This window comes from Capricornis sumatraensis, chromosome 19 (assembly GCF_032405125.1).
Source record: "Capricornis sumatraensis isolate serow.1 chromosome 19, serow.2, whole genome shotgun sequence".
In the NCBI taxonomy this organism is placed as follows: domain Eukaryota; kingdom Metazoa; phylum Chordata; class Mammalia; order Artiodactyla; family Bovidae; genus Capricornis; species Capricornis sumatraensis.
Genome location: NC_091087.1, coordinates 28,513,058 through 28,539,792, shown reverse-complemented (window position 1 = coordinate 28,539,792; position 26,735 = coordinate 28,513,058). Strand labels below are relative to the sequence as shown.

Here is a 26,735-nt window from a genome sequence, read left to right as displayed (position 1 = left end):
ACAAGCCTCTTAGCCTCATCCACCAAAGGGCAGACATAAGAAGAACCACAATCCCATAGTGGCTAGAATGAAAGCCATATTACAGAAAGTTAATCAGGACGAAAAAGCAGAAGGTTATGTCCCAGATGAAGGGACAAGATAAAATCCCACAAAAACTAAATGCAGTGGAGACAGGCAACTTTCCAGAAAAAAAAAAAAAAAAATTCAGAATAATGATAGTAAAGATGATCCAGGATCTTGGAAAAATAATGGAGAAGAAGAAAGAAACATTTAGCAAAGACCTAGAAGAAGTAACGAACAAACAGAGATGAACAATACACTGGAAGGAATCAATAGCAGAATAACTGAGGCAGAAAGGATAAGTGACCTGGAGACAGAATGGTGGAAATCACTGATGCAGAACAGAATATAGAAAAAAGAATGAAAAAAAAAATGAAGGTAGCCTAAGGGACCTCTGGGACAACATTAAATGCACCAACATTTGCATTTTAGGGGTCCCAGAAGGAGACGAGAGAAAGGACCCAAGAAAATATCTGAAGAGATAATAGCTGAAAACTTCCCTAACATGGGAAAGGAAATAGTCAACCAAGTCCAGGAAGCACAGCAAGTCCCAGGCAGGAAAAACCCAAGGAGGAGCAAGCACACCAAGACACACAGTGATCAAACTGACAAAAATTAAAGACAAATAAAATATTAAAACAGCGAGAGAAAAACGACAAACAGCAAAAAAGGGAATTCCCATAAGATTATCAGTGGATTTCTCAACAGAAACTCTACAAGCCAGAAGGGAATGGCATGATATATTGAAAGTGATGAGAGAAGAACCTACAGCCAAGAATACTCTACCCAGCAAGACCCTCATTCAGATTTGATGGAGAAATCATAAGCTTTACAGACAAGCAAAAGTTAAAAGAATTCAGCACCACCAAATCAGCTTTACAACAAATGCTAAAGGAACTTCTCTAGGCAGGAAACACACGATAAGGAAAAGACCTACACAAAATAAACCCAAAACAATTAAAATGGTAATAGGATCATAAATATCGATAATTACTTCAAATGTAAATGGATTAAATGCACCAACAAAAAGACAAAGACTGGCTGGGCAGATGAAAACACGTGCATGTATGCACTTCCACTTACCACATCACTCTACTTAAACCCCCAAACCGTATGAAATTATTTTACACTGTTTGGCTAATCATGTTTTCATTATGGCTTGCAATTGTAATGATCTTTTATTTTTTGTCAGACTACTGACTGTGAAAACTGATAAATGCCTTTTACTACTGGGATTACATAACTATTATTTGCTTAATACCATTGTACCATGATTGGTCAACAGAAAATAAAAGAATTCTGTTATTACTAGAACTACCATTTAATCGGGAATCTGTAATCACTTTTTAAAATCCAGATGTGTATCAGAATAATCTTGGAATTTTCTGAAAAATACAAATGCCCAGGTTTTGCTTTTTCTCTCCAAAGCTCCAAATGTGTTTCTAATGAGCAGCTATGTTTAAAAACAACTGGATTATATGATGATCTTTTACTTTTATCTAGATGGTTTCACTTTTTCTATTTCATATTCAGTGCTCATATTTCATTTATGTTTTCCAATTTCTCATCTCTTTTTTAATGTTCTTTCTCAAGCCTTTACCAAGTGCAGCCAAAAAGCTTTTGTAAACATAAATAGTATGCATTATATATATTTTAGAAAACATGAATGTTTGCCTATCTAAAACATTTATGACATTTTGATTCCACTTAATTGACTTAGTATGAATAGAATGCTAGATTTCTAATTTATATTCATTCAAAACTTTGACATAGTTCCATGTATTTTGGCATATACTATTACTGCACAGCTAAAAGTCTAGAAAGTTTATCTTAGTCACATAAAAACAATTTTTTTGAATAAGGCTAGAAACTTCTAATCCAATTCTGAGGATATAAAGAAATACAATATTATAAAAAACAAACAAACAAGAAATTAACATGTGATACAGTATTATTAACTAAATACAGATTTTGTTAAATTTCACAGAACTTTATGTTAGTGTCCATTATTTGTTTTCATACCTTATTGAAGACTCCACCCTGTATTTAATTACACTGAGCAGCTTCAGGTACATGCAACAAATTCTGGTAAATTCTCTTTTCATTTTTATTCCAATAAAAATATATTTCTAATTTTCCTTGTTATGGCTTCTTAGATACAACCATCATTTAAAAGTGGACATTTAATTTTCAAATGCATGGGATTTTTAAGGTATCTTTGATATTAATTTCTAATTTTGATACTAATTTCACATTTAAATGGTTTCTTATCTTGAATCACCCTGTGTTTTTTCATTCTTACTTTATTGAGGTTTTCAAAGATCTCTCTTGGCAAAGTTACACTGCACTTGAAAATATGTGGATTGGGTTATTCTCAAATATCTTTTGATACTGATCTCTAACATAATTCCACAGTGATAAGAGAACAGACTCCGTATGATTTTAATAACTTTAGACCACCACATTTTTGCACCTGATCCTATGTCCCTGGATATCTATCTTTCAGTGTCTCCTAGTTTATAATCTATGGGAGCTTGAAGGGAATCTGTATCCTACTGCTGTGTGAGAACTGTATAATAATCATAATTATTTTAAATTGGCTCATGATGCTTTTTAGGTCTACGTAAGATTCTACTTCTCTGTATATGCATTCTATTAATTTAAGTGTTTGATATTGAAACTACAACTAAAAATCTTAATTTATCTACTTAAAAAAAAAACCATTGTAATATATATAGTGGAACTATATGTAACTTTGTTCTGTATTTTCCAAGTCTCCTGTAAATGTCTTATCGTGTTTTCATAACTAAAAAAATAAAAAAAGAGGGGGAAAAATTCCCTAACCTCTGAGATTTTAGTCAGAAAGCTCAACTGCCAAGTCCAACTGAGGAGGTAAGCAAGTGTGCATCTACTGTGGAATCCTGAACCAGGGCCATCTACAGAAAAGCTGTCTGTGCTATGAATCCAGAGATCGCACTGCAGTGATGGCTTTCAGGTCTGGGGTTGGGCTCAAGCCTGGGCCACACTGCCTCCCAGCCATGAGACTTGGGAAAACCACCTTGCCTCCAGGCCTGAATGCTCTGCAATCTGTGCCCTCTGTGCCCTCAGTATCCTTCTGATACCTGAGTGTATGGGACTCTGCGTGAGAAGACAAGTTACCTCGTGTGGTCTCGGAGGACTGGTCACCTAGTTGGATTCATCACTTACTAAGTGGTGAGACTGCTACCTCCATATTTCCTAAGTCACATACCTCTAAAATGACTATTTCAAACCTGCGCTTTATGCATGGAAGTGTTTTTCAAAGAGACATGCACTTAACCACAATTCTGGCAGAGGCTACAGGGAATACCTTGATTAAGTAGTGCAGGTGAGAGGGCAGGGAGAGAGTGTGTGTCAGTTACCTTTGAATTTTACAATTAGTTTAATAATAACACAATTGTACTACGAAAACACGAGGCCCATGGTTAACTAGACTTTCTACTGGGATATACTCTGCAGGCCATGAAGCTGTGCTGATGGACTTCCTTGTATAGAATTTCAAACACATATTTCCAATATTGCTTGTACAACCTCATACAAATAAAAAGCTTAATGCCTCCTGGCAGCTATCAGTTCAGCTTAGTTGCTCAGTTGTCCAACTCTTGGTGACCCCATGGACTGCAGGCTTCCCTGTCCATCACTGACTCCTGGAGTTTGCTCAAACTCATGTTCATTGAGTTGGTGATGCCATCCAACCATCTTATCCTCTGTCGTCCCCTTCTCCTCCTGCCTTCAATCTTGCCCAGCATCAGGGTCTTGTCTAATGAGTCAGTTCTTCACATCAGGTGGCCAAAGTAATGGAGCTTCAGCTTCAGCATCAGTCCTTCCAATGAATATTCAGGACTGATTTCCTTTAGGATTGACTGGTTTGATCTCCTTGCAGTCCTAGGGACTCTCAAGAGTCTTCTCCAACACCACAGTACAAAAGCATTAATTCTTCAGTGCTCAGCTTTCTTTATAGTCCAACTCTCACATCCATACATGACTACTGGAAAAACCATAGCTTTCACTAGACAGACATTTGTCGGCAAAGCAATGTCTCCGCTTTTTAATATGCTGTCTAGGTTGGTCATAGCATTTCTTCCAAGCAGCAAGCGTCTTTTAATTTCACGGCTGCAGTCACCATCTGCAGTGATTCTGGAGCCCAAGAAAATAAAGTCTGTCACTGTTTATGGTAGCTATAGGTAAGCAAACAACTCGAGGCAAGATGAATAATCTGTCCTCCCAGTTTCATTAGCTTCACTGGAAAGTCAGAAACATCGAAGGTCCTTGTTAAGAACGGCCAGTTCTGCAGCCTAAGAGTACTAACACAAGGAACTTCAGAGTTCTCAGGGGAAGTTTCTTCCTCATGCTTCCCTAGGCAGTTTAAGGAGGGGTGACCTAAGGATCCGCTGGGAACAGGTGACCCACAACCTCCAACCTGGTATCCTTATGATGCTCACCTGCATGCTGGCTAGCATGGCTGTTCTCATACAAGTTCAACTGGAAGTCAGGGAATGTGGACAGGTGCTGACATGTGTGAATGTTGGTGAGGGTGGCGTCAGAAAAGGAGAACCACAAAACTATGTAATAATAACAACAATGTAAAATTTGTATACAAAATGTGTATTTAAAACAAAGTCTTAAGTTCCACCATATCTGATGTTGATATTGAAATTTCTGTGTTCCTTTTGTCTGCATTTACTTGTTACCTTTTTCTTCATTATTAACTTCCTTTTATCACTATCTTATAAACAACATATAATTGTACTTTCATAACCCAGTCTAATGGATTATCCTTTAATAGGAGAATGCAGCCCATTTTCATGCACTTGATTTTGCTCCCGTCTTGCTCTGTGTTTATCACTGATTTCGCACTGTTGTTTCCTCTTCCTAGGATATGCCAATGTGATCCAGTTGCTAAAAATTCCATACTTCTTGGGCAGGGGTTGCTGCAAAGCTTGAGGGATCCTGGTTCCTTGACCAGGGACTGAACTTTGGGCCCTCAGCAGTGAAGTGAGGAGTCCTAACCACCGGACCACCAAGGAATTCCCACAAACTCCATAATTTATTATTTCAGTTCTTTTTAAAAACAATTTATTTTTGGCTATGCTGGATCTTCGTTGCTGTGAGAGCTTTTCTGTAACAAGCTGTAACAAGCAGGGGGTACCCTCCAGTTCCAATAGGCAGGCTTCTCATCGTGGTGCACAGGCTCTAGGGTCTGCGGGCTTCCGTGGTGGCGGCTCCTGGGCTCTACCGCACAGACTCAGCATTGGTGGCTCATGGGCTTAGCTGCTCTGCTCCAGGGGATCTGGCATCTTCAGAGACCAGGGATCAAACCAATATCTCCTGGGTTTGAACCACAAAACTGTGTAATAAGAGTCTAAAATTTATTAGATTATTTTAATAACCTATGTAGATTTAGATTATTAAATAAATCTAATTTATTTAATAGTAAATTAATGTATTTTATTTAGGCAGGCAGATTCTTTACCACTGAGCCACCAGGAAAGCCCCCAGAAGTTTTCTTAAACTTTTCTATTATTGGTTACTTTCCTTTTCACTGATCTCAAAAGCAGACATAGATTTCTCTACTATTATTTGAAAACAGGTACCAATTAGTTCCAGAACAAAGTCTCTCCCATGAGCAGTGCTCTAGTCTGCACATTTCCCACAAAGAAGAAAGCTTCAGAATCCTTTCACTGCCCACCCACTTCCCTGTCTGCTAGATGAGCCACAAGGATGCATTTACTTCCACTTTGTCCCCTGAAACCCTGAAGACACCTAGGGCAGGGTGTGCTTAGATACCCTAGAATTTAAAGACTGAGGTATTATCGGATGTTATATAATTACATATAAAGATACATATTCTACACTATACACACATACACACACACACACACACGTGTTATGTACACACACCACTTCTTTCCACTACTTTCTCCCTCATCTCAGAGTTCTGTTCTATTTCATTGGTTGAATGGTTGAAGTCCTTATTTAATTATTTTCCTCAGACAGGGCTTCTGGGGAAATAGATCTCTGGGTTTTATGTATTAATATAATGCCGAAAGGAATACCTCTTCCCTGAAGGGTTAACAATCACTTGGTTGGTGTGGGATTCTCAGGTTATGGTCATTTTCCATCTGTGATCTCTAATCAGATGAGACCCTGTTATTACTGCTTTACACGGTAGAAAAAGATGCTGGTGCTGGGAAAGATTGAAGGCAAAAGGAGAAGGAAGCGGCAGAGGATGAGACGGCCGGATGGCATCACCGACTCAATGAACATGAGTTTGAGCAAACTCCGGGAGAGAGTGAAGGACAGGGAAGCCTGGTGTGCTGCAGACCATGGGGTCATGAAGAGTTGGACACGGCTGAGCAACTGAACAACAACAAATGTGTTTGTGTTCACCCCACATTCACAGTTTCTTGCTCCTCACTCTTTCTTGCCTTTCAGGCCTCCCACTTGGGACTTAGGACTCATCTTGCTTCTGCTTTAAGTATATCCTCCAGAATTTTCCTTTGAGAATCTGCTAGTTACAAATTGCCTCAATTTTCATATTTCTGTAAGTCTTGATTTCACCTCCATTTTTGAAAAGTATTTATGCTAATTATAAGGGATCCCAGGTGGCACAGTGGTAAAGAATTTGCCTGCCAATGCCTCCATTCTAGTTATTCTTGCCTAGGAAATCCCGTGCACAGAGGAGCCTGGCAGGCTACAGTCCATGGGGTCGCAGACAGTCAGATATGACTGAACAACTGAGCACATGCTAGGTATAACACTCGAGGAAGGCAGTTATTTTCTTTTATCACACTGAAAACAATATTCCACTGTTTTCTAACTTTAACCTACTGCTGCCGTGAAGCCAGCTGTTAGTCTGCTGCTCTGATTTTTTTCCCTCTGGCTGATTTTAATATTGTCTCTTTATTTTGTTTGTTTTTTCACTATGATATGTCCTCTTTTTATTTATTCTACTTTGGAATTCTGGAATCTGTGGATTATAGTCTTCCATCAGTTCTGGAAAATTCTCTTCAAATATAATGCCCCATTCTCTCTCCTATTCTTCTGGATCTCCAGTTATACAGATGCTAAACCATCCGCTCTATCCTCCACTTTTCTAAACTTCTCTAACTTATTTTCTGTTTTTGGATCTTTATGCCACATGCTGGATAATTTCTTCTGACCTACTAAGTTTTAAATTTTTCAGTTTATTATGTGCATTTCTCAAAATTCAATTATGTTCTGCTTAAAATCTTTTTATAACTTCCTATTCCTTGAAGGTATTTCCAAACTTGTCCTGTCTTTGTCTCTTTACATATAATAAGCATAATCATTTCACGATCTTATCTGACAATTCTAACTTCTGAGGACTGTGAGGGCCTGCCCCCGCTGCCTCTCTCCCCAGCTAGTTCCCACTTGCAATGCTGTGTTTCCTTATGGACAGGTTAATGCTGACTGAGGGCTGCCTGCTGCCCTTGAATGATTATTTGCAGAGACTCTCTGAGGCTAAAGAAGAAGGAATTTCCCTCTGGGAGGATGCGTATTTGCTTCTTCCAGATACTTGGTAGTGCTTCCAGCCAGAATCAAGGGGTGAGGTTTCTCCTTGACCTCATTGATATTTGGGCTACAAGTCTGCCCAATGATTAGTCTTATGTGAGCTCTCTCCACCATGATTCCCAAGGCTCACTAGCAACTAGCTGACCAAAGCTGGCCTAAGCTTTTTGGCTTAAAGAGAAACCAAGAGATTAGAGCCAGGGGTAGAAAGAAATGGAGCCATGTTGGGTAGGTCTTACTTCCAGAATCCTTGAATTGGCTTTAAGTTTGCATGTATGCCTGTAAGCATTATTGACAACACATCCTATGGTACAACTTTTAACTAATGAGTAAGCCATTAAAGGAGATTTTTTTGTGTGTTTAGATGCATTTAGCAGGCATAGTTTTGAGCAACTGAGAAAGCAAAGTATTGTGGATTATCAGATTACCAGATTATGAAATTAAATCAAACTATAACACAGCATAAGGACAATTCTTCTTTTTCAAATTAATTCAAAACTATTGCCAGGCTCTAAAGCTGAGATAAAATAATCTGTCATGCTGAATTATACTTGCATAACAAAGAAGTGAGTACATACCCTTGTGAAGCCAGCAGCAATGAGGGACATTACACATGACTCTTCTCTATCCACTCTTTAAAAGAACAAGTAAATGGTTAGAGACAGTTTTTTCTAATCAGTTACATCTCACATCTGTATTTACTAATTTATATAATATTATCATTGGCATATAATGAATAGTTTTAGATGAATTAGATTAACGTACAAGTCAAATGTACAAAGGTAAAACAATTTTCTGTTTTAGTTTCACGCTGGCTTTTTGGCACCAGACATCACTGCTTGAAGCACAGAGATTACACTGAGAGCCAGACCACAGGCGTGAGCACGTGGCTGTGTGATGTGTGAAAATTTTAATTTAGACTAAATTATTTTCATTCTTTTCTTACCTCCCATTTTAATGAAATATAAGGTTTCCCCCAATTATGTATAATGTAAATTCTCATAGATAGTTTGAGTTAGAAGTCCCTAAGAAATATATCCGGAAAACATTCATACTTCAGGAATGGCATTCTCCGTTGGTTGGCCCTTTTCTAAAGTGAAAGACAGTCCAAAATCACAAAACCTAGTGTTAAAGTACAAACTCCAGCCATGAATTTAACTGCCAAAGTGAAAGAAAATAAGAAAGAGGAAAAGGCCAAACTAGAAAGGGTGATGCCTATCACAGGACACAAGCTGATACTCAGGCCTCTGTTAAGCACACACATTACACTGACATCTGAATTTCAAAAAAAGAAAAATATCTTACCTGCGTACTACACCAATAATAACTGTGTTTTCTGAGAGTTTTGATGATCTGATAGACCTTTAAAAAAAAGTTTTAAAATAAATTTAAAGCAATTCTTTAAAAACTAAATACACCTAAACCTAAATTTTGGTAGAACAGTTAAAGTTGGGGAAAAGCGAAAGATCCCTCCACACTCTGGAGTCACCTTCTTGGCTAACTTGACCTTTCTTTCTTCAAGAGACAAACTGCTAACCAGTGGCCTGTGGTGACTCTCGAAATTATGGAGCATGAAGACAGCAACCAGCTCTGATGACATGCCTTCTATTTGTTCTTGTTCTGGTCTGAGCTGTTTCAGATGGAGAATTTTCCCTACCTGGGGAATCCCCCTTACACGAGAAGGGTCACTCGTCTCTTCCTGTCAAAGGGAGATGCAGGTCTACATGTATCACAGCCAGCGGATGGCGACCATTACAGGGGGCGTGAGGCAGCCTGAGGGCCAGCGCTCCACTGCATTCTAAGCAGTGCAGAGAAGGGCTCCCGAGCAGGATGCAGGCAAAACAGTAACAATAAATATTTAAAACTCAGAAATGCAAAGTATTCTTATGCATCAGAATGAGGAGAATCAACCTCACAGGAAAAGTTAAGAACAGAAGACTGACGGAGAAAAGTAGAAAACACTGCTCTACTGAGTTACCCAAGGCCGCCCTTGGATGGTAAGGAGATCAAGCCAGTCACTCCTGAAGGAAATCAAGTCTGAATATTCACAGGAAGGACTGATGATGAATCTGAAGTTCCAATGCTTTGGCCACCTGATGCGAAGAGCCAACTCATTGGTAAGGACCTTGATGCTGGGAAAGATGGAGGGCAGGAGGAGAAGCGGATGACAGAGGATGAGGTGGCTGCATGGTATCCCTGATGCAACGGACATGAGTTTGAGTAAACCCTGGGAGATAGTGAAGGACAGGGAAGCCTGGCTGCTCATGGGGTCCATGGGGAAGCCTGTGCTGCAGTCCACGGTGCTGCAAAGAGTCGGACACGACTCAACAAAGGGACTGAAGAGGCTGCCAAAGGGACTGAATTTAACCCTTCTGGAGAAGCAGCCCCCAAGGAAGCCATGAGGAATGAAAATTCAGCCAAGAGATGAGAGAGGGCAGAGATAAACATGACAGAGAAGAGTAGAATATAAACTCCCCACTGAGATGTGCGATGGCTTTGACCCACCCTACACTGCAGGAAAGAGCAGGACTCTCTGGAGAAGAGGAGCCAGGCCACAGGAAAGGGGAGGAACTTGGCCCCTGGCCCGGAAGGAAGAGACACACATTAGAGGGTGACTGCAGATGGAGGGGTATGCAGAGGGCTAGATTTGGACTCCCCCTGTCAAGACAGAAGCAAGCTGGCCCTTGGAGGATGTGTCCACGATGGGACAGCGAAGAGCCAAGACTCACTGCCTTACTTCAGTTCGGCTGGTTCAAGAATCACTTCTGTCACTTCTGAATCACAGAATATAGAAAATGACTGGCGTGACTATTTCTCCACTGTCCCAAGGATGACACATAACATAACCATTCCAGATGTGTAAGGGAAAAGTCAAGTCATCGTATGCAAAGGATGTCTCAGTTTGGGCAAAATTTTCCTGCAGAGGGCCAGACAGTAAGTATTTTAGGCTTTTCATGTCATATGGACTCTGTCACAAGTACTCAATCCTGCCCCTGAAGCATGAGAGCAGGCACACACAAAACACAAATGAATGGGCCTGCCTGTGCTCCCCTGTGCTTACCCTTGCCTCAGGGTATTGAGGCTAAGTTTTCTTCTGGAGCTCAGGCGGAGCAAGGCTTAGAATCCAACAGTATATGCAGAGTAGCTCTGGGGTTGGGAAGCTGCTCAGGGATGGAGACGCTTCTCCACCTCCAGGGAACAGCCAGTCTCTCTCATGGGCCACACGGCTCATAACACATACACACTCTCTGTCAACATTTTTGCTTTTCCCAGTGTCCACTCTAAGTCCTATAGCTTCCATTTCTGCTTAGCATCTCCAGAGGGAACCAACTTAAAGGGCACTTCTTGCATGGCTCTACCAGGGAGGTCACTGCAGGGCCTGCTGACCAGGCCCCAGTCCCATCGTGGTTGCCTGCCTGGAACAGAGCCGAGCTTACCTTCCTGGAGCAGGAGCCACAGAAAGGGCTGCGTGAGCTCAGAAGCATAACTGGCATGGCAGACACTCACACAGATGGGCCCCAGCCACTTTTCAAACCTATCGGCTGCTACTCACCCCAGCACTAACCTTAAACAGGGAGTGAAAGATGCGGATTCACAAACAGTAGTTCCATGGCTTCTTAGGACATTTCTAGTTGTTCATCTGTTTATATTTCTATCATATCATGAAGATTTAGTGGGAGAAATGGCAACTCTGAAGTATGCCACCAGCCACCTCAAACCAGCTCATGACTTTTTACAGGAGAAACAGAGATCTGAGTGGTAACAGAGCAGGTAGGCAACCACACAGATGACCTCAGTAAGCAGGTCGGGACACAGGGATAAGGACATGGGGCTGAGGTCAAAGTGGAAGGAAAGACCATGTTTCCCAGAGACAAGTGCATCCCTCCAAAGGAGGTCTAACACTATGAAAAGGCAGGGGTGGTGTCCACTCTCACCACTATTATTCAACATAGTTTTGGAAGTCCTAACTACAGCAATCAGAGAAAATAAATAAAAGGAATCCAGATTGGAAAAGAAGTAAAGCTCTCACTGTTTGCAGATGACGTTATATTATACATAGAAAACCCTGAAGATACTATCAGAAAACTACTAGAGCTAATCAGTGAATTTGGCAAAGTTGCAGGATACAAAATCAATACACAGAAATCACTCGCATTCCTATATACTAACAATGAAAAATCAGAAAGAGAAATTAAGGTATCAATCCCACTCACCAATGCAACAAAAAGAATAAAATATCTAGGAATAAACCTACCTAAGGAAACAAAAGAAGTGTATACAGAAAATTGTAAGACACTAATGAAAGAAATCAAAGATGATATAAACAGATGGAGAGATACTCCATGTTCCTGGGTAGGAAGAATCAATATTGTGAAAATGACTATACTACCAAATGCAATCTACAAATTCAATGCAATCCCTATCAAATTTTTTGAGAAAAAAGAATGGAGCTGGAGGAATCAATCTTCCTGATTTCAGATTATACTACAAAGCTATAGCCATCAAGACAGTATGGTACTGGCACAAAACAGAAATACAGACCAATGGAACAAGATAGAAAGCCCAGAAATAAACCCACACACCTACAGGTACCTTGTTTTTGACAAAGAAGGCAAGAATATACAATGGAGCAAAGATAGCATCTTCAATAAGTGGTGCTGGGAAAACTGGACAGCTACGTGTAAAAGAATGAAATCAGGACACTTTCTAACACATACACAAAGATAAACTCGAAAGAGATTAAAGACCTAAGTGTAAGAAACTATAAAACTCATAGAGGAAAACATAGGCGGAACATTTGATGACATAAATCAAAGCAAGATCTTCTATGACCCACCTCCTGAAAGACTGAAAACTGCTCAGTTGTGTCTGACTCTTTGTGACCCCACAGACTCTACAGTCCATGGAATTCCCCAGGCCAGAATACTGGAGTGGGTAGCCTTTCCCTTCTCCAGGGGATCTTCCCAAACCAGAGATCAAACCTAGGTCTCCTGAATTGCAGGCAGATTCTTTACCAGCTGAGCCACAAGGAAGCCCAAGAATACTGGAGTGTGTGTAGCCTATCCCTTCTCCAGGAGACCTTCCCAACACAGGAATTGAACTGGGGTCACCTGCATTGCAGGTAGATTCTTTACCCCAGCTCCTAGAGTAATGAAAATAAAAACAAGTGGGACCTAGTTAAACTTAAAAGCTTTTGCACAGAAAAGGAAATGATAAACAAGATGAAAAGACACCCCTCAGAATGGAAGAAAACTATAGCAAATGAAAAGATTGACAAAGGATTAATTTCCAAAATATACAAGCAGCTCATACAACTCAATACAAGAAAAAAAACAAACAACCCAATCAAAAGCTGGGGAAAAGACCTAAACAGACATTTCTCCAAAGACATACAGATGGCTAACAAACACAGGAAAAGATGCTCAACATCGCTCATTATCAGAGAGATGCACATCAAAACTATAATGAGGTATCACCTCAGACTGGTCAGAATGGTCATCAACAAAAAGTCTACAAACAGTAAATGCTGGAAAGCGTGTGGAGAAAAGGGAACCCTCTTGCACAGTTGGTGGGAATATAAATTGATACAGCCACTATGGGAAGACGGTATGGAGATTCCTTTAAAAACTGGGAATAAAAACACCATATGACCCAGCAATCCCACTCCTAGGCATATACCCCAAGGAAACCAAAACTGAAAAAGACACATGTATCCCATTATTCATTGCAGCACTACTTACAATAGCTAGAACACAGAAGCAACCTAGATACCCATCAACAGATGAATGGATAAGAAGTCGTAGAACATATATACAATGGAATGTTACTCAGCCATAAAAAGGAACACAACTGAGTCAATTCTAATGAGGAGGACGAACCTAGAGCCTATTATACAGAGTGAAGTAAGTCAGAAAGAGAAAGAGAAAGATTGTATACTAACACATATATATGTAATCTAGAAAGATGGTACTGATGAATTTATTTGCAAGGCAGCAGTGGAGAAACAGAGAACACTTATGGACATGGGGAGAAGGAAGAGAGGATGAGATGTATGGAGAGAGTAATATGAAAACTTACATTACCATATGTAAAATAGATAGCCAATGGGAATTTTCTGTATGTCTCGGAGAACTCAAGCAGGGGCTCTGTATCAACCTAGAGTGGTGGGATGGGGAGGGAGATGGGAGGGAGGTTCAAGAGGGAGGGGACATGTTTATACCTATGGCTGACTCATGCTGATGCTTGACAGAAAACAACAAAATTCTGTAAAACAATTATCTTTCCATTAAAAAATAAATTTTAAAAAAGGTAGGAGTGTATTCTAGGCTTTTTACAGTCCATAAGAAAGAAGAACTGGCCAGCAAATAGGAATGCCAGGAACCTAGATTGAAAGCTAAGACTCTTTACCTTAGAATTCATGAAAACCAAGATAGAAATGAATGGCACCATCAAGATGTGCCCCCAGATGTAAGGAAGACTTCAAAGTCAGGAGAAAAGATGGGGCCTGAGTCCACAGCATGACGTTCTGCAGGCTGCGCAAGCACACTGGGAAGCCCTCAGAACCAGGCTCCCTGGTGTGACGCTTGTGTCTGACTCAGCTGTGCACAACAGAACACTCTCAACAAGACTCAGCTCCCACATCAAAGACGTGCAGAGGCAGGGAATCCATGCTGCTACGGCACTTTGCAGCATCAGGAACCTGGCTTCTCCTGTCTTGGTTTCTTCCCATAATCCAAGACAGGTGCCGAGCTCTAGACATAATCTAGAGAACAGTTAAGAAAGGCGTGCCTTCTCCCTTCATGGACACTTTCCAGAAAATGCACGTGACGTGCCCACTGCCCAGTGGCAAGAAAAGCTAGGGGGCGCAGTGTATGTTCTAGGTGGCTGTCTTCCCAGAAATACTAGAAATTCTACTATTAAGAAAAGAGTAGGGCCTGCACTGGTGGTCCAGTGATTAAGATTCTGCGCTTTCACTGCAGGGGGCATTGGTTCGATCCCTGGTCAGGGAACTAAGATCTTACATGCCCCATGGGACAGCCAAAAGAAGAAAAGAGTAGAACTGGATATGGAGGGGTGGGAGTGGGGCAGGCAACTGCCAGTGTCAAGATGCACCAGGGAACTACAAATAGTTCTGAGGATGGCCTTGACACGAAACTAGAGAAGGCCACAAGCTGGAGGCTTACTCTAAGAGCACAGCAAAGCCTTTCCATGAGTTAAAGTTTACAAAAGCCCAAGTCCATCATATGTACTTTGACATTGTTCCCTCTGCCACGGGGAATGGGGTTCACATGGACAAGAATGGAATTTACAGTAGTAAGTAAAGGATGATCTTCAAACCATGGTAAGTGCAGAGATGGTTATGAAAGCATCCAGCACTCTGAGTGCAGTCTCGCTTCTACACTCAACACAGAACATCTGTCCACGTATGTGGGGTTTCTGTGTGGTGCTTTATTTCCCCCATCTCCTTTCGTAAAAATCTCCCCTTCCATTACGGTGCCCTGCTCCTGCTGCACAGAGGAGTATTTCTTCATTTCTTCTGAGGACACTAAGCGTATGTCTTCTAAATGGTTCTTTGGAGGGGTTTTTTGGCAGCTTTTAAAAATATATTCATTATTTGGCTGTGCTAGATCTCAGCTGTGGCATGCTGCATCTTTAGCTGTCACCTGAAAGCTCTTAGTTGCAGCATGTGGGATCTAGTACCCTGACCAGGGATGGAACCTGGGCCCCCTGCATTAGGAGCACAAAGTCTTAGCCACTGGACCACCAGGGAAGTCCCTTCAGCTGCTTATAGAAAAGAATTTTCTTAGTCTTTAAGGCCGTTCTTTCCCCCTCCATTACTTGGCAGCTTCTTACAGGGCCCCATCTTTGTTCTTGAACTGGAGCGTCATCAACCAGGCAGCATGTCTGTAGCACGGAGGGTCAGAGGCGACTGCCTGGACGTTAGCAGCCATCCTTCTCCTAGGTCTGGGCCTGCAGAGCAGTCAACAGGAGCAAGTTCGTGCTCAGAGCACGCTGCCAGCAGCTGTGCACGGGTCTGCTACACAGAGCGGCCTCCTGGCCTGCTCGCTCTCCCCTTCTCTAAACGGAGAATTAATGCAGTTCACTGCCTTGATACCGCAGTAGGTGAAGGACTGACGCCAGGCTCCTCACGCCTCCAGCCTTCTTAAACACGGCAAGAGAAACCATATCTTTGTCTGCCTCCCTCTGGTCCCTGTCCTGTGTTTCCAGTGGATGTAGAAAGCGAGTCACAGAAGTGGTGGTGCTCGGCTCTGGTTGGTGTGGCTCCAGCAGCAGGCTCAGAGGTATGCAGCTGGAGTGAAGCTAGCTTCTTCCCTCTTCCTTCCTCTAGGGCCTGGGATTTCAGCTGTAGAAGACATTCCCAGAACAGGCTCCTCTACTAGTCCCCACAGCATAAGAGACTTGGCAGGGTTAGGGTTAGCCTGTCCTTCTGTCTCCCGACTTCCGACACACCTGTCATCTTATCTTGGTTTGCCAATGGCCATGGTCAGCTTTTGTCGCCATGGGAAGTTGGGAGGGGGCCCTGGCCTCAGCAGACTGGCTGGCCTCGGCCCTGTCCATCTCCTACTTCACTCTCCAGGTGGCAGCCACGACTGCTGAGAAAAGTCAGCAACTGACGAAAAACCCTGCTGATCAGGTGCTGATCAGGTGTCCCAGAAGGAAGATGAAGGGACAGACAGAGCTCGGCCAGGGCTAAGGTCTCGTGAGACGTGAAAGTGGAAAGCAGGTTCAGGAGGGAGATCCTGGATAGAGTTCTTGAAGGGACAGTCAAGCAGGCAGGAGGGAGATCCTGGAGAGTGTCCTTGAAGGCACAGTCCAAAGTGGGCAGGCCCCCTTAAAGGGATGATCTCAAGGGATATAAACCAGGTAAGGGCCAGAATGGAGATGAAACTGACCAGCAAGATAAATCAAGGTCCACTCTTACCTCTAGAAACTCCTTACAAATGGCACAAGGGTCCCTCCCCCTTGTAAATCCTCAGCCAACAAGACAAATATGACGTGGTAGAAAACAGCTAGTGAGAGAGACTCCGGATTCTCGACAGGGCTGTGACACAACCATCAGGAAGGGAACGTGACTGGGGTGCATGTGCAGAGGTCAGCTCTCCAGCCAACACAGGGGGGAGCACTACTCTGCTTGCTCCACACTCGTCCTCCCAAACCTGTGGGCTTTCCAGTTCTGGAGCCAGGCTGACAAGAGCTCCTGACTGGAGGAAGGTACAGAGAAGAGACCCTCTTTCTGGGACTGGACTATGAGACCACACTTTGTGACAGCAGTGAGGATGTGTCCACCCCGAAAAGACCATCCCTGCCCTCAGATGTTGGAAAGTGGGGGAAAGGGATTAGAACTGTTCTAGTGATCCCCGGGCCAAATATGGACAAAGCTGGGCTCAACATGGAGGAGAACTCCTGAAACCCAGGACTGCCCTTTGGGACCCCTAAGCCCCAGGAGAGGCTGGGCGGATGGTGGTGGGGACTTGAAGAGGACATGCACACATGACAGTCTGTATGTCTCCAAAACCACATAAGAAGCAACCCAAGTCACCTCTATTTTCACACTGTAAAACTGGATATTTATATATCAATAAAAATTTGCTGAGTAAATTACCCTATTTGTTTAGAGGGCTTCCCTGGTGGCTCAGATGGTAAAGAATCTGCGTGAAAAGTGAGAGACCCAGGTTTGATCCCTGGGTCAGGAAGATTCCATTCCCAAAATGTGTAAAAATATAACATTTTCCCACCTAAAAAAGTGGAGCATAATTGCCTGTTATATGTATTTGTTGTTATTTATTCACTAAGTTGTGTCCAACTCTTCTGTGACCCCATGGACTGTAGCCCACCCGACTCCTCTGTCCATGGGATTTCCCAGGCAAGAGACTGAAGTGGGTTGTCATCTCCTCCAGGGGATCTTACTGACTCCCAGGGATTTGGAACCTGTGCATCCTCCACTGGCAGGCAGATTCTTTACGAGGGAAGCCTTATATGTATTTTTCAGTTCAGTTCAGTTGCTCAGTCGTGTCCGACTCTTTGCAACCCCATGGGCTGGAGCATGCCAGGCTTCCCTGCCCGTCACCAACTCCCGGAGCTTACTCAAACTCAGGTCCATTGAGTCAGTGATGCCATCCAACCATCTCATCCTCTGTCGTCCCCTTCTCCCCTGCCCTCAATCTTTCCCAGCATCAGGGTCTTTTCCAATGAGTCAGCTCTTTGCATCAGGTGCCCAAAGTATTGGAGTTTCAGCTTCAACATCAGTCTTTCCAATGAACACCCAGGACTGATCTCCTTTAGGATGGACTGGTTTGATCTCCTTGCAGTCCAAGGGACTCTCAAGAGTCTTCTCCAACACCACGGTTCAAAAGCATCAATTCTTCGGCACTCAACTATCTTTATAGTCCAACTCTCACATCCATACATGACTACTGGAAAAACCATAGCCTTGACTAGACGGACCTTTGTTGTCAAAGTAATGTTTCTACTTTTTAATATGCTGTCTAGATTGATTAAAACTTTTCTTCCAAGAAACAAGTATCTTTTAATTTCATGGCTGCAGTTACCATCTGCAGTGATTTTGGAGCCAAAAAATATAAAGTCTGCCACTGTTTCCCCATCTATTTGCCATCAAGTGATAGGACTAGAGACCATGATCTTAGTTTTCTGAATGTTGAGTTTTAAGCCAACTTTTTCACTCTCCTCTTTCACTTTCAACAAGAAGCTCTTTAGTTCATCACTTTCTGCCATAAGGGTGGTGTCATCTGCATATCTGATGTTATTGATATTTCTCCCGGCAATCTTGATTCCAGCTTGTGCTTCTTCCAGCCCAGTGTTTCTTATGATGTACTCTGCATATATGTTTATGCAATAAACTGTGGAAAGTTCTGAAAGAGATGGGAATACCAGACCACCTGACCTGCCTCTTGAGAAATCTGTATGCAGGTCAGGAAGCAACAGCTAGAACAGGACATGGAACAACAACAGACTGGTTCCAAATAGGAAAAGGAATACTTCAAGGCTGTATATTGTCACCCTGCTTATTTAACTTATATGCACAGCACATCATGAGAAATGCTGGATTGGAAGAAACACAAGCTGGAATCAAGATTGCCAGGAGAAATATCAATAACCTCAGATATGCAGATGACACCATCCTTACGGCAGAAAGTGAAGAGGAGCTAAAAAGCCTCTTGATGAAAGTGAAAGAGGAGAGTGAAAAAGTTGGCCTAAAACTCAACATTCAGAAAACGAAGATCATGGCATCCGGTCCCATCACTTCATGGAAAATAGATGGGGAAACAGTGGAAACAGTGTCAGACTTTATTTTGGGGGGCTCCAAAATCACTGCAGATGGTGACTGCAGCCATGAAATTAAAAGACGCTTACTCCTTGGAAGGAAAGTTATGACCAACCTAGATAGCATATTCAAAAGCAGAGACATTACTTTGCCGACTAAGGTCCATCTTGTCAAGGCTATGGTTTTTCCTGTGGTAATGTATGGATGTGAGAGTTGGACTGTGAAGAAGGCTGAGCACTGAAGAATTGATGCTTTTGAACTGTGGTGTTGGAGAAGACTCTTGAGAGTCCCTTGGACTGCAAGGAGATCCAACCAGTCCATTCTGAAGGAGATCAGCCCTGGGATTTCTTTGGAAGGAATGATGCTAAAGCTGAAACTCCAGTACTTTGGCCATCTCATGTGAAGAGTTGACTCACTGGAAAAGACTCTGATGCTGGGAGGGATTGGGAGCAGGAGAAGAAGGGGACGACAGAGGATGAGATGGCTGGATGGCATCACTGACTCGATGGACGCGAGTCTGAGTGAACTCCGGGAGTTGGTGATGGATAGGGAGGCCTGGCGTGCTGCGATTCATGGGGTCACAAAGAGTCGGACACGACTGAGCGACTGAATTGAACTGCATATATGTTAAATAAGCAGGGTGACAATATACAGCCTTGACATCCTCCTTTCCCGATTTGGTACCAGTCTGCTGTTCCATGTCCAGTTTTAACTGTTGCTTCCTGACTTGCATACAGATTTCTCAGGAGGCAGGTCAAGTGGTCTGGTATTCCCATCTCTTAAAGAATTCTGCAGTTTGTTGTGATCCACAGTCAAAGGCTTTGGCATAGTCAATAAAGCAGAAATAGATATTTTTCTGGAACTCTCTTGCTTTTTCAATGATCCAACGGATGTTGGAAATTTAATCTCTGGTTCCTCTGCCTTTTCTAAAACCAGCTTGAACATCTGGAAGTTCACAGTTCACACACTGTTGAAACCTGGCTTGGAGAATTTTGAGCATTACTAGCATATGAGATGAGTGCAACTGTGCAGTAGTTTGCGCATTCTTTGGCATTGCCTTTCTTTGGGATTGTAATGAAAACTGACCTTTTCCAGTCCTGTGGCCACTGCTGAGCTTGCCAAATTTGCTGGCATACTGAGTGCAGCACTTTCACAGCATCATCTTTTAGGATTTGAAACAGCTCAACTGGAATTCCATCACCTCCACTAACTTTGTTCATAGTGATGCTTCCTAAGGCCCCCTTGACTTCGCATTCCAGGATGTCTGGCTCTAGGTGAACGATCATACCATTGTGTTTATCTGGTCATGAAGATCTTTTTTATATAGTTCTTCTGTGTATTTTTGCCACCTCTTCTTAATACCTTCTGCTTCTGTTAGGTCCATACCATTTCTGTCCTTTACTGTGCGCCCATCTTTGCATGAAATGTTCCCTTGGTATCTCTAATTTTCTTGAAAAGATTTCTAGTCTTTCTCATTCTATTGTTTTCTTCTATTTCTTTGCATTGATCTGAGGAAGGCTTTCTTATCTCTCCTTGCTCTTCTTTGGAACTCTGCATCCAGATGGTTGTATCTTTCCTTTTCTCCTTTGCTTTTCACTTCTCCTCTTCTCACAGCTATTTTTAAGGCTTCCTCAGACAACCATTTTGCTTTCTTCCAATTCTTTTTCTTGGGGATGGTCTTGATCTCTGTCTCCTATACAATGTCACGAACCTCGGTCCATAGTTCTTCAGGCACTCTATCAGATCTAATCCTTTGAATCTATTTGTCACTTTCACTGTATAATGGTAAGGGATTTGATTTAGGTCATACCTGAATGGTCTAGTGGTTTTCCCTACTTTCTTCAATTTAAGTCTGAATTTGGCAATAAGGAGTCATGATGTGAGCCACAGTGTGCTCCTGGTCTTGTTTTTGCTTACTGTATAGAGCTTCTCCATCTTTGGCTGCATAGAATATAATCAATCTGATTTTGGTGTTGACCATATGGTGATGTCCATGTGTAGAGTCTTCTCTTGTGCTGCTGGAAGAGGGTGTTTGCTATGACCAGTGCATTCTCTTGGCAAAACTGTGTTACCCTTTGCCCTGCTTAATTCTGTACCCCAAGGCCAAATTTGCCAGTTACTCCAGGTGTTTCTTGACCTCCTATTTTTGCATTCCACAGTAAAAAAAAAAAAAAAAGTAGAGCATATATTTAAAGTGAATAACCAAAATAAATAAATAAATAAAGTGGATAACCAACAAGGTCCTAGTGTACAGCACAAGGAACTCTGCTCAATGTTATGTGGCAGCCTGGATGGGAGGGGAGTTTCAGGGAGAATGGACACATGTATACGTATGGTTGAGTTGCTCTGCTATGTACCTGAAACTATCACAATACTGTTAATCAGCTATACTCCCACAGGAAACAAAAAGTTAAAAAAAAAAAGCAGAACATAACTACCACCATTTAATCTTTCCCTTAGAGCCCTGGATGGTCTAGCAAGGCCATGTTTGCAAGTGCGAAGGTCACGGTTCTGCACACATCTGTGGCCGGGTCTGGACTTGGATGAGACTGTGAAGTCAGCCAGGGTTTCCTCAGCGCCTCATCCCTCTCACCTCTTCTATCTGGGCTCTCTGGCCCTCTTCAGACACCTCTCCTGCCTCACAGCACTCCGTCAAGACTATAAGCACAATGTAGCTGAGACATTTTCTTCCCTTCCTCTGGATGCCATCCATCAAATGTTGGAGAGAGAAAGGATCTTGGAAACCAAATGTTCCAGATTTACAGCTGAGAAAACACATCCTCAGAGAAGATGTAAAGTGACCTGAGGCCAGAGGCTAGGCCCCGGGGTCAGGACTCCCTCCACACCTCCGCAGCCCTCACGGGGGCACTGCCAGATGGCACGTCCAACAGACCTGGCTCCAGGGACAATGGCTAACTGTCATCAACCCGACAGTAACAGGAAAGGGAGGCAGGCAGCACAGCAGGCCTGAGACCAAGGCCGGGGGCAAGTCTGAACAGACGTGGATCACACCAGGGCAAAAGCCACCTTGTCTGACCACCTGACAGGTGAATTCTCAAGTACACAGAAGTCACCATGTACCTATAAACAGCCTTCTGATGGGATGTCAATTTCTTGTCAGCTCAGTTTTTAAATCGTTACATTAATATTTAGCTTTTAATCTTTTCTAGCTCTTAAAAAACAAGATTTAAACATCCCTAAAATAAACACCCAGCCCCATCACTTAATGGCAAATAGATGGGGAAACAGTGGAAACAGTGTCAGACTTTATTTTTTTCGGCTCCAAAATCACTGCAGATGGTGATTACAGCCATGAAGTTAAAAGATGCTTACTCCTTGGAAGGAAAGTTATGACTAACCTAGACAGCATATTAAAAAGCAGAGACATTACTTTGCCAATAAAGGTCCGACTAGTCAAGGCTATGGTTTTTCCAGTGGTCATGTATGGATGTGACAGTTGGACTATAAATAAAGCTGAACACAGAAGAATTGATGCTTTTGAACCGTGGTGATGGAGAAGACTCTTGAGAGTCCCTTGGACTGCAAGGAGATCAAACCAGTCCATCCTAAAGGAAATCAGTCCTGAATATTCATTGGAAGGACTGATGTTGAAGCTGAAACTCCAATACTTTGGGCACCTGATGCAAAGAGCTGACTCATTGGAAAAGACCCTGATGCTGGTAAAGATTGAGGGCCAGAGGAGAAGGGGACGACAGAGGATGAGATGGTTGGATGGCATCACCGACTCAATGGACATGAGTTTGAGTAAGCTCCGGGAGTTGGTGATGGGCAGGGAAGCCTGGCATGCTGCAATCCATGGGGTCACAGAGTCGGACACAGCTGAGTGTCTGAATTGGAACTACAAAATTAACACATTATAAAATTTTACATTATATTCAAATTACGATTTGTCTTCCCCCAAGTAAAGCTTCCTTTTAAATAAAACTGCTATTTCACTTTTGCTTTGCTTCCATAAGCAAAAAATGACTCTTCTTGAGAAAGCAACTTTCTTAGATTTATGTCTGCCTCACAAATTCTCTCATGCTATTGATTTTCTGCAAGTATTAAAAACAAGGGACATTTGCCTAAGATTGGCAGACAATGTTCAAATGTGTTGTAACTTTTAAAACATCTAGAAAATGACAATAACTCTTGTTGCAGTCCTATGCAGGTGACAGTTGTGGTTAATGACATACGGGATTTCATCTTAACCCTTAACAGTTCACATTCATATTTTCTTACTGCTTTAAGCAAAGCAAAATGAAACAAAAGAGATAAAGACCACTCCTAAAAGTAATAATATTCTAAAGTGAAAGTGTTAGTTGCTTAGTCGTGTCTGACTCTTTGTGACCCCATGGACTGCAGCCCACCAGGCTTCTCTGACCATGGGATTTCCCAGGCAAAAATACTAGAGTGGGTTGCCATTTCCTTCTCCAGGGGCTCTTCCCAACCCAGGAATCAAACACAGTTCTCCCGCATTGCAGATGAATTCTTTACCGTATCAGCCACCAGAAAGAAAAGAAAAGTTATGACCAACCTAGATAGCATATTCAAAAGCAGAGATATCACTTTGCCGACTAAGGTCCGTCTAGTTAAGGCTATGGTTTTCCCAGTGGTCATGTATGGATGTGAGAGTTGGACTGTGAAGAAGGCTGAGCGCTGAAGAATTGATGCTTTTGAATCGTGGTGTTGGAGAAGACTCTTGAGAGTCCCTTGGATTGCAAGGAGATCCAACCAGTCCATCCTAAAGGAGATCAGTCCTGGGATTTCTTTGGAAGGAATGATGCTAAAGCTGAAACTCCAGTACTTTGGCCACCTCATGGGAAGAATTCTTGGAAAAGACTCTGATGCTGGGAGGGATTGGGGGCAGGAGGAGAAGGGGACGACAGAGGATGAGATGGCTGGATGGCATCACGGACTCGATGGACGTGAGTCTGAGTGAACTCTGGGAGTTGGTGATGGACAGGGAGGCCTGACGTGCTGTGATTCATGGGGTCACAAAGAGTCAGACACAATTGAGCGACTGAACTGAACTGATCAGCCACCAGGGAAGCCCGATAATATAGTCTAACGTCTTGTTCATTTTACATGCATGGAAGGCAACTTAAAAGACACTGAATTCAACTGAATGTATTTCAGGACTACATTTATTGTCACAAATGCCACAGGACTCTCGAGGCCCACTTCTCAGGCTCACCTGCACAGCGCCTCAGCATCCAGATGTCGGGAATTTCTGTGGTCTATAATGATGATGTCATGGTGTTTGTCCAAGAAACAGGCAAGGGCAGTCTGAGCCTCCTTGGTAACTGTACACATAAACCCTGCTTTTTCACATGCCCTGCAGAATCCATTACACTGGTTATCTTCTTTGGTAAACACTAAAAGTACCTGAATCAAAAAAGCATGAACACTTCTTTTTAAAAAAAAGAAAAAAAGATGCTGTTAGAACTGTCATGTCTTAGAAGCCCATAGAAAACTCCCAAGTGTTTTCAAGGCAAGTATACATATGTAAGCATTACAAGCTGTTGAGTAAATCCTTTTCCTCCATGTAACTCAGCAATGTTACTGCTCAGCTCCCTGAAACAAGAGCTATTCTAGCTGTTCTGAGTGTGGAAGTCAGAGCATGGGTCAAATGCTTATTTCTTTTGCTAATAAGCCCACTGGAAGAATTCAACAAAAACTTAAGTATTTCATCTTAAAACCAAATCAATCAAAACACAAATTTTAGTTAACAGGAAGTTAACTAGGTTAAGTCCTTAGATGGTAAATGACAATATTTCAGTCAAGCTCTTAAAATACTTAATACTTTAAATAATATTTAAAGTATTAAATAATCTGACTCAAGACTTCTTAATTCCTCCAAGTTTAAAAAAATTACTTTGATTGTAAGAGAGGAGATCAAAGCAGACCAAAATGTGACACTTTCAAACCTGCTCATTTAGTGACACGGGAATAGCTCCAGGTGCAAGAGCCAGCTGGCGCCCCTGTGCCCGGCCCGGGCAGGTGAAGCCTGCGGCTGCCTCTGCCCTGTGTGGCCAGGTGCCTGTGCCAACCTGGTAGGGCGTGCCGCCCCATCCCCCTTCACACCCAGACTGGCCGGCCTGAGGGGAAGAGACTGCGAAGCCGACAGAAACTCTGTTCCTGAGGACTGGGTTCCTCTAAGCTTACTGGGGTGCACAAATACAGCAGAAGCGAACAGCAAATTTCCGCCAGTGCTTTTCACGTGTTAACGAATTCTAACAGTGTGTGTACCTGGGGCATCTGGTCACTCTGGAGCTTAATTTCAGTTGGTTATTTTGTTTAAGATTTTGGACTAGAAAATTTGCAGATAGTTTCTCTCTGCTGGAGCTGATTCAGTACCCTCGCACAGACTACGCTTTTACTCTATTTTAGAAAATTTCAAACCTACAGGAAGTTATGAATGACAATGAATGCCTCTCTTCTAATTTCATGAATTGGTAACATTTTTACACCTTTGCTCTCTCTCTCCACACACACACACACAATTATTATTATTATTATTATTTTGCTGAACCTTTTAATTTTTAAAGTAGGTTGCAGACATTTCTTCATCTGTAAATACAGATGATTCATACAGAATAAATACAGAATAAATTCATCTATATTTCTAAGAAAAAAATATTCCCTGATATAACTGTAGTACTGCTATCAAGTTCAGGGAATTTAACATGGATCTAATATTTTATCTAAAAGAGAAGATTACTTTCAGTGTATATCCTTTCCCTCCCCATTTTTAGAGACAATTAAGGTGAGGATTATAGCACTGTGTATTACCTGGAGTTGATCTGGATGAAATCTCATGGGGCCAAATTGCACATCAGCTACTGCTACCTGAAAGAAAAAGATCTGCTTAAAATTAAAAAGGAAAAAAAAAAAAAGATAAACTTGCTTAAATGTTGCTCTCTCTAATCAGTGCCACAGATGAAAGTGAAATTTCTACTCTAGAGAAAAATTACATAAATACTTATTAGATGGAGAGAACCCAGGTTTCTCCTTATAAACCCCAGGAAAGGTGGAGAAGGACAAATAAAATGTGTCTGCTCTCGGCTTCTCTTTTTCTAGCTGTGTGTGACTCTAAGTGAACTGCCCACCTTCAGCCTCAATTCCTCACTTGTTACAGAGATCAGGAGGCATATAATATAAAGAACCCCACGGATTAGACACTGAATGAACGCTGGGTCCTTCCCATGTCTACTCCCGTCTTTCCCCTGACGGACAAGGAACCCTTACATCTAAAATGGCACAAAAATAATGAAATCCAGTAAGCAGAACCACAGGACATTAGAGCCAAAGACAACTTCTCTATACACAATGGTTATCAATAAATGCTTATTGGAAATTCCCTGACGGTCCAGTGGTTAGGATTCCGCACTCTCACTGCTGGAGCCCGGGTTCGATCTCTGGTGGGGAACTATGATCCCACAAGCCACACAGAGGAAAAAAAAGAAAGCTTATCTACTTGAGAACTTAAAACCAACACACAAAGATAAATACAGTATCATTGGGGACTTCTCCAGTGGTCTGGTGGCTAAGACTCCACGTGGCCAATGCAGGGGGCCCAGGTTCGATCCCTGGTCAGAGAACCAGATTCCACATGCCGCAACTAAGAATTCGCGTGCCGCAAACATAAAAAAGATCCCATGTGCTGCAACTTAGGCACAGCACAGCCAAATAAATAAATAAGTTAATAATTTTAAAAAATGCAATGCCATAACCAAACCCCAGCAAGTAATAAGAATCACAGCGCCAATGGAGAGCACAGCATACCCGGGCGCTG

General features: G+C 42.4%; 1 protein-coding gene across 2 annotated transcripts in view; it reads right to left on the bottom strand.

The window, feature by feature from the left end:
- PDE8A (phosphodiesterase 8A) overlaps positions 1-26,735 on the bottom strand; it is a 143,255-nt gene that overhangs the window by 43,691 nt on the left and 72,829 nt on the right. For both annotated transcript variants that reach the window (XM_068991201.1, XM_068991202.1), the window contains exons 2-5: positions 25,733-25,789; positions 24,135-24,325; positions 8,938-8,994; positions 8,211-8,265 (exon numbers count right to left, since the gene is read on the bottom strand). In XM_068991201.1, the coding sequence (XP_068847302.1) occupies positions 8,211-8,265; positions 8,938-8,994; positions 24,135-24,325; positions 25,733-25,789 (360 nt within the window). The remainder of the gene's footprint in view (positions 1-8,210; positions 8,266-8,937; positions 8,995-24,134; positions 24,326-25,732; positions 25,790-26,735) is intronic.